The sequence below is a fragment of the Nicotiana sylvestris genome, chromosome 11 (genome assembly GCF_000393655.2).
Source record: "Nicotiana sylvestris chromosome 11, ASM39365v2, whole genome shotgun sequence".
NCBI classification, from domain to species: Eukaryota; Viridiplantae; Streptophyta; class Magnoliopsida; order Solanales; family Solanaceae; genus Nicotiana; species Nicotiana sylvestris.
In genome coordinates this window covers 82,215,894-82,223,899 of record NC_091067.1, presented here as the reverse complement: position 1 = coordinate 82,223,899, position 8,006 = coordinate 82,215,894, and the positions used below count along the sequence as shown (strand labels likewise).

Sequence of the window (8,006 nt, the reverse complement as noted above, 5' to 3'; positions counted from 1 at the left end):
ACACAAAATTACAAAAAGCCTTTCGCAGGGTAAAAATAAAGCCTATATTAAGAGGTCATACCAACCCAATGCGTAAGAGCCACTGTCGCCAGCCTATATCAAGAGGTCGTACCAACCCAATGCGTAAGAGTCACTGTTGCTAGCCTATATTAAAAGGTCGTACCTACCTCAAGCGTAAGAGCCACTGTCGCCAGCCTATATTAAGAGGTCGTATAGAGAAATAAGATTAAAATGAGATTTAGTAATTGAAATTAAAAAAGATGCCAAGCCTGTCTCTGAGCGTAATATCTCCGAGTATAAAAGTGAAAGCAATGATAAAGAACAATTAAAGTTGTTTAATTGAGAGCAAAAGTAAAATACAACATGTATTTGCCAAGAATTTCATGTGCTACAATGGTTGTTGAGCCTGCTATTTATAGCTATACCTAGGGAACCAAGATCCTAGGATCAAGCCCTACCTAAATTATAATAAAAGAGTCATTGATGAACATGTAACGGCAAGCCATGAATGCAAATATTTCCTGCAACGGTTGCTCATTTAATGTTTGAAAATATTCCCTCATTGAATGCTATCTAATGGTAAACCCTTGATCTCCTCTCGTTAAATATGCTATCTTCGGGATTTACCCGGCGTCGATCACATTCGTTGTGTCGGGTACTGGCCGTTACCTGACTTGTCTTTTTCTAGCCTTCGGTTCGACGTGTCATGCTATCATTCGACCATATGTTATAAACCAATTTTATTCTATACAGAAATACACCTTCAAACCAGCATTCAACATTTGATTTCAATATTTCTCCTAGGCAGATCGCTTCGGAATCAATATAAAACCTGTTAGCCAGACTTAAATTATTTCTTTTTCCTTTCTAGAGTCTCTTTACCAGAAGAAATATAGTGAACAAGCCAATTGATGTATGGCTAAAAATCTATGTTTTTGCATGTAAATCGCCTTGCATTATGTCTCGATCTTGTTTGTTAACTTTAATGTAAATTTTTGTCACTCGAGCTTAATTTGATATTTTTGTGTGTAGGAGTCTGTCGGAAGTTATTTAGAAAGATTGCGCACAATTGAAGCCAAAATAAAAGAATTTAGAGGGGGTATAATTTTTGGCATCCGAGTTTGAGCCAAGCAACGTTCAAAATGCAAAAGACAACACAAGATAGAGCTGGGCGCCCAGCTTGGCGCCTGGCTCCCTCTACGCCACCCAAGCTGGAAACTTTTCCTATTTCGGCTAGGACATGATAGTTTCGGCCCTACACTCTCCCAACATGTATAAATGAGGTTCTACACCTATTTTTCAGGGGAGAGATATTATTGGAGAGTCAAGAAGGCTACAAGAACACTTGGAAGCAAGGGAACACAAAAGTTATCTCTTTATTCTTCCTTAATCTATATTATAATGCTTTCGAATATTATCGTGATTGTTAGTATGACTATGAGTAGCTAAATTCTTGTATCTAGGGTTGATGGAACCTCTTGGACGATGACTTTTCATTATATTTAATATAATTTAGCTTTTGAATTTCTCTACTTGTTTAACTACGTGCTTATTTCAGTTGATTGAATAACTATCAATTCATTGTGCCTATTTATTGCTTGGGAAAGGGTACATATTTAGGTAGTTGTTGAACAACTTCACTCCTAATGTATGGGAGGAATCAATACGTCGGGTTTAAAGGTAGTTTAGGAATAAAAAAACCTTCAAGTGGTCATAGTGAGCGGTAAGATAGTGCCAGCTAGCGTAGTTCAGAAGAATATGTCTAGTACATTGTTGTAGTTGCTTGAGAGAGAATTACGACCCCTGAAGTGCTCACGATCAGTAGAGAATACGTAGGTGAAATTATAGGAGAAGTAGCAGGAAGGATTCCGACAATTGGGGAATCATAACTCTAGGCCTCCTTAATCTTGTATCCAACCCTTAGTCTTGTTAGTTGATAAATTTCTAATGCTTTCTAGTATTTTTTTTCCAGTTCATTAGTTTAAAATATAAATTATTAATTTTTGTAACTAGAAAATTATTTGAACTTGTGTTTCTTAGCGATATTAAATAGTTGTAGCTAAGCCTTAGTTCTCTGTGGAATTCGACTCCGAACTTTTAGACCGAATTATATTTACAGTAACCATTTATACCTTTTTAGGGCTAGAGTTGGACGTGATCATCAATCAAAGAAATTAAAGAACAAGCCAAAAAAAAAAACGTAAAAGAGTAACAAAAATAGGAAACAACTTCCTTAGCTATATTTTTACCAACTTCTTTGGTGAGGCCCAATGCCACCAAACGACAACTCTTTCTTTGGCATTCCCTTGTTGAAGTTATAACTGCAGTCGTTGTCTTCATACAATATGCAATTTTCAGAAAGCAACTCTATTTACACTGTACCATATATCGTAAAGCAAATGTCTTCCCAAATGATGATAGTGAAATTCTTTCAGTTTAAACTTAACCCCTACGAAAATCACTTTGAAATGGACAAAAAGAATTCTGATCATAATATATACTATATTAACGACGATTGGAATCAGGATTTGAGTTTCAATAAACATTGTAATTCATCTCATCACTTAATCACAACATGCAATTGCATCGAAGGTTCTCTTTTCTTCCATTTTTTTTTCCAACCAAAACCAATAAATCTTACTATATGTTAATCAAAGATATATTTATGACCTAGAGTCAATGGATTTAGAATGATGTGATCATATTATGTATATACATTCTAATATTCGTATAAACCAAAAAACATTAAAATCAGATAGATTCACATATACAGCCTAATTTGCTTGTGAATCGATAGTCAGGTCACGTCCAAGGCACGAAGCCAAAGCAGGAGCAAAATATAGGCAGAATATCGTCCTCTGTTGTTGGACCCATCCCTTCGCTTTGGGTCGAAGAGATAAGGGTATACTCCATTTCCTACTTTTGTCAAAGTATCAAACACCCCAACTCCACGTCACTTGCCACCTAATTATAGATTTTCATCTTTGTCCCCCCCCCCCCCAACCCCCGGGCTCCCTATAAATAAATAAAGCCTCTCTTCATTGTCCAAACAAGAAAAGTACGCAAATTTCCTCTATTGATTAACCACTTCCTATCTTTCTGTCTCTTTTTCCCTCTTTGATTGCTTCCTTTTTTGGCTGTCAATAATTGTTTATTTCTTCAACTATGGCTGTATTTAGAAAGCTGCTAATAATGATGTCTATGGCTGTAGCTGTTTTAGCCATTAGCTTTAGCAAAGTGTGTGGAGATCCAGACTTGCTCCAAGATGTCTGCGTTGCTGATCTCAACTCAAGTATGTAATTGGAACCCTACCATTTTCTACCTTTCGTTAGTATGTTCTGCTTCAAGGTTGGGGTTTTTGGTTTTATAATTAATATTTACTTGGGCTTTCTTTCTATTTTTGTTTGTGTATATCTTCAACTTGACATAGACGTTTATCCTTGCTACATGTTCTTTCTTCTCTTGCTTACGTGATACTCCTTAGCGAAAAGAATGTTTTTTGATACAGCTAGGATATAGATTCTATATGAACTAATGGATCGTGACAAGTCGTTACTACTAGCAATGACTTCCTCTTTTATTATTTCATTCTTTCCAACCGTTATAATTTATGTGAATTTATCTGACTGAGCACAGAATTTAAGAAAGAAAAAAAAACTTTTGAATTTGTGGAGTAAATTGAGGCACATATATTTTGTATGCTATAAATGATTGCATAAATATAAATTGTTTTCAAATATAAAAAGGGATATTTTTTTAATACGAACTTAAAATAAGATGCACTGCCACCAACTATACTTTTGCAAGTGTCTTGTAAGCAAATATACCACGTGAAGCCATTACTACCAGACCTTATTAATGCTTCAACACTTAAATTCCTTTGTTTCTTTTTGGAAAAATAGCATTTTTGGTCCCTTAGTTATTGATATATTCTAATTTTGCTTCTTCTAATGTATGATTAAGCACATTCAACTTTCAATTACTAAAAATGGTCCCTTTATATAGGAAAAATATTTTACATTTGGATATTTTTAGAAGTATATTACCCATATAAGAAGTAACAATACAAACTTCTATGTGAAGTAATGACAAATAATTCGTTAAATTTTCTTAAGATTCGCAAGCAGAGGGATCAAATATGCACATCTTAATTAATCGAATTTTAAATGTATTTAACCAGATATCATAAGAACCAAAATATTTTTTTTTGATATTTGAGGGATTAACAACGCAAATTTTCTTCATTCTTTTTTCACTTGGGAAATTAATGCTTTCTTTTTCTTGGGTTACATCTCTTTTCTGGTTAACTTCTTAATGTTGTTACATTGGTTGAAGAATATATATCAATGCATGAATGGCAAGACCATCAAATTTGTTTCACCATCCAAACAATTTAATCACATGTCAATAAAAGACTACATTAACTTTTAGCATATTGAACACATTGCACATTTGAACACCCTGTACTAAAAGACTACATTAACTATTGCTTCAATTCTTATGCATATATTTTGAATATACAGGCGTGAGCGTGAATGGATTTTCTTGTAAGAAGAATTTCACGGCTGCTGATTTCTCATCAATGGCCATATCCAAGCTAGGAAATACTAACAACACAATGGGTTCTTCAGTCACTGGAGCTAATGTCATAAAAGTCCCTGGCCTTAACACACTCGGCGTATCCCTTTCTCGAATTGACTATGCCCCTGGTGGAATTAACCCACCCCATACTCACCCTCGTGCCACTGAAATGATCTTCGTTTTGGAAGGTGAATTGGATGTTGGATTCATTACTACTGCGAATGTACTAATTTCAAAGCACATTACAAAGGGTGAAGTTTTTGTTTTTCCTAAAGGACTTGTCCATTTTCAAAAGAATAATGGCAAACTCCCAGCAGCTGTTATTTCTGCTTTCAATAGCCAGTTTCCAGGCACTCAGTCAATAGCAGCCACTTTGTTTGCTGCTTCACCAACTGTGCCAGATGATGTCTTGACCAAGACTTTCCAAGTTGGTACTAAAGAAGTTGAGAAGATTAAGTCTAGGCTTGCACCTAAGAAATAGAAATGTTTTTAACTACTTTATATAATTGCTGTGTCCATTAATTTCTTGAGCGGGTGGATCTTTTTTTATTCAAATGTTTGTAATTACCTTATAATGAGAACTTGTTTCTCTATTGTTTAACTAAAAATGCGATTTCTTTCTAAATCTTGCCCCACTCCCCCCTCTTTAAGGGTGATAATGTCTTTAAGGAATTTTGCATTTTTATGCCTCCATTAGTTATTAATCGAAAATGTGTCACAACATTTTGGTGGAAGAGAATGTCAAATCAGCGGGTAAGTTCATTATCATCTTGGGTCTGCTTAGATAAAGTAAATAATTCTTTTCCAAAAAATAAGGAATGCAAAAAATCAAGGTAAGTATGATTTTAACATGGATTCTGAAAATTACCGAATGTTTATGTTTAGTCTTATCTTCACGAGATTAATTTCTATACACTGCAGTGAAGAAGAATATTTACTGTATCATATGTAGTATCTATTAATCAAACTTATTAACTTTGGAATATAAAACATATTAAAATACTATTGTATACGGTAAAAATCAGAGAGCCCGATTTTATGATCGTTATGGCACTTCGTAAGACCGCCCCCAAAGGGCTCGAGGCTCAGTTCGGGGTTAGACCCCGAGGGTTCTCAATGATCGACCTCGAGGTAGTGTAAATCGGTGGCCATGATGAACAAGTGGGAGATTCCCAAGGCACGTGACTAAAGCTGACCAAGTCAATTAGGCTAGTTCAAGCCCGTACTGTTGCATTAAATGGATGTATCAGCCAATGGCGAAGCCAGTAATTTCCTCAAGGGTGTTCAAATTTGAAATAAGTAAAAAAATTTTCCGACAAAGGGTGTTCAATATATGTTATGTACCTCTAAAACCTAATATTTTACCAATATACTCAATGTAATTTTCCGACAAAGGGTAGTCAATTGACCACCCTAGGCAAAGTGTGGCTTCGCCCATGGTACCAGTCATATATCTTTGTAATAAATGCATTTGTACTATATTGAAATTCCCCCTGGTATATAAAGGGGGCCCTTGTCATTTTGTAAGGAGGATACTCAATACAACATTCAATATAAGAACATTCTCTACTCTCTATCACATTCTCTCTTGATTCTATTATTTACATTTATTGTGTTTCATTAATTGTTCTTCATTTCTGAGCTCATTATTAAAGAGCTCAGATCAAAGCTCTTAGAATTGTTAGACCTTCATCGGTCGGTCACATCCCAACACTTAGTTCGACACCGAGGCCCCGTATAGGCCAACTCGAGGCCCCGATTCTTAGTCATTCGATTTGTGTATCATACTGTCTCAAGGCTCTTATCTTGTCTTCTAATCTCACACTTAGCATCTACTCTCTAACAACTAGCATAAAAATAAATCACGTATTTTTAGAACCACAAAATTAAATCTAATTGTTATTACCATTTTCAAGGTAAACAGTTTGGCACCCACCGTGGGGCTAAAAATAATAGTTGTTATTTTCTTGCTGGTTTACTACATAAGGCAAGTTATGTTTCACACTTTTTCTTGTCCAAGAATCTTTGATTTCAGGTCAAAATGTTTAACTCAGTAAACGCACGTGAAAACAACGGTCTTGAGGACCATGGAGAGAATGATGTAGCTGTTCTAGGTATTGGTGTACCACCACGGAAGCCTGAGGACGCACCAGAGCCAATCCCCATGGATGTGATCTCACGCGATGCCCAATACATCGATATAAGCTCCCACACTAACAGGAGCGTACGCGAAGGAGACCAACAAGAAGCTCAGAAAACCCCAGCTCGGGAGGAACAAGAGGTTAGCCTTCACGTTATGTTTGAGATCTTGCACGCACAACAGATGACAATTGCTCAACTGCAAAGCCACCAAAAAACCCCAAGTACAGCGGCCCTGAAAACAGCCCCCCGAACCGAACAGATACCTGAAAGGTCGAGCAACAACGGGTCAGCAGCCGACCTCTCTATTATAAAGAAACTTGAAGACCTCACAAAGAGGATTGAGCCGGGCGAAAAGATGATAGAAGCCAATGACAAAAAGGTAATGACCTATAACTCGAGGATCGACCAGATCCCGGACGCACCCCCGATCCTGAAGGGTGTTGATTCAATGCAATTCGTACAAAAGCCATTCCCAACAAATGCCGCTCCAAGCCCATCCTGAAGAAATTCAGAATGCCCGACCTTTTGAAGTACAATGGAACCTCGGACCCTAATGAGTACGTCATAGCTTACACTTGTGCCGTAAAGGGAAATGACCTGAAGGACCACGAGGTCGAATCCGTCCTGTTGAAGAAATTCGGGGAAACACTTTCAAAAGGAGCCATGATGTGGTATCACAACCTAGCTCCGAATTCAATAGACTCATTCACCATGCTGGCAAATTCCTTCATAAAGGCACATGCCAGTGCCATCAAGGTGGCTACAAGGAAATCCGATGTCTTCAAAATCAAACAAAGGGAAAACGAGATGTTGCGCAAGTTCGTATCTCGCTTTCAAATGGAGCGAATGGAGTTATCACCAGTCTACGATGACTGGGCAGTACAGGCCTTTACCTAAGGCTTGAACGAACGAAGCTCAGTGGGTTTAAAGCAGCTGAAGCAAAATTTGGTTGAATACCCCGTCGTGACTTGGTCGGATGTCCACAACCGATATCAGTCGAAGATTAGGGTCGAGGATGACCAACTAGGAGCCCCTTTAGGCTCGGTATATCCAAGCAGACTCCTAGCAAAGGAGCCAAAGCCAAATAAGGAAAGGTACCAATCGTACACTGAAGATCGAAGGAACGCCCCAAGGCATAACATACCCCGGAACGACCGAAGGGTAGACCGAGCTCAGAATCCTCGGGGACTCATAAATAGAGCCACATTCGACAGGTACACAGGCCGACCGAGGCACCCTGGTTATCGAAATACAACTTCAACGTTGACGTTTTAGATATCGTA

General features: G+C 37.4%; 1 protein-coding gene across 1 annotated transcript; it reads left to right on the top strand.

Moving 5' to 3' along the window:
• The first annotated feature begins 3,047 nt into the window (after positions 1-3,047).
• Positions 3,048-5,206, top strand: LOC104228229 (nectarin-1-like). Its single transcript, XM_009780660.2, has 2 exons — positions 3,048-3,292; positions 4,524-5,206. Exons 1-2 carry the CDS (start codon positions 3,166-3,168, stop codon positions 5,060-5,062), a joined length of 666 nt encoding a protein of 221 aa, XP_009778962.1. The 5' UTR covers positions 3,048-3,165; the 3' UTR covers positions 5,063-5,206.
• The last annotated feature ends 2,800 nt before the right edge of the window (positions 5,207-8,006 follow it).

What these genes read in the sequence shown, in the direction of transcription:
- LOC104228229 (XM_009780660.2), top strand. Translation starts at nt 3,166, where the DNA reads ATGGCTGTATTTAGAAAGCTGCTAATAATGATGTCTATGGCTGTAGCT. An exon ending in CGTTGCTGATCTCAACTCAA is followed by an intron (nt 3,293 to 4,523) that starts GTATGTAATTGG and finishes TTGAATATACAG; the next exon opens with GCGTGAGCGTGAATGGATTT.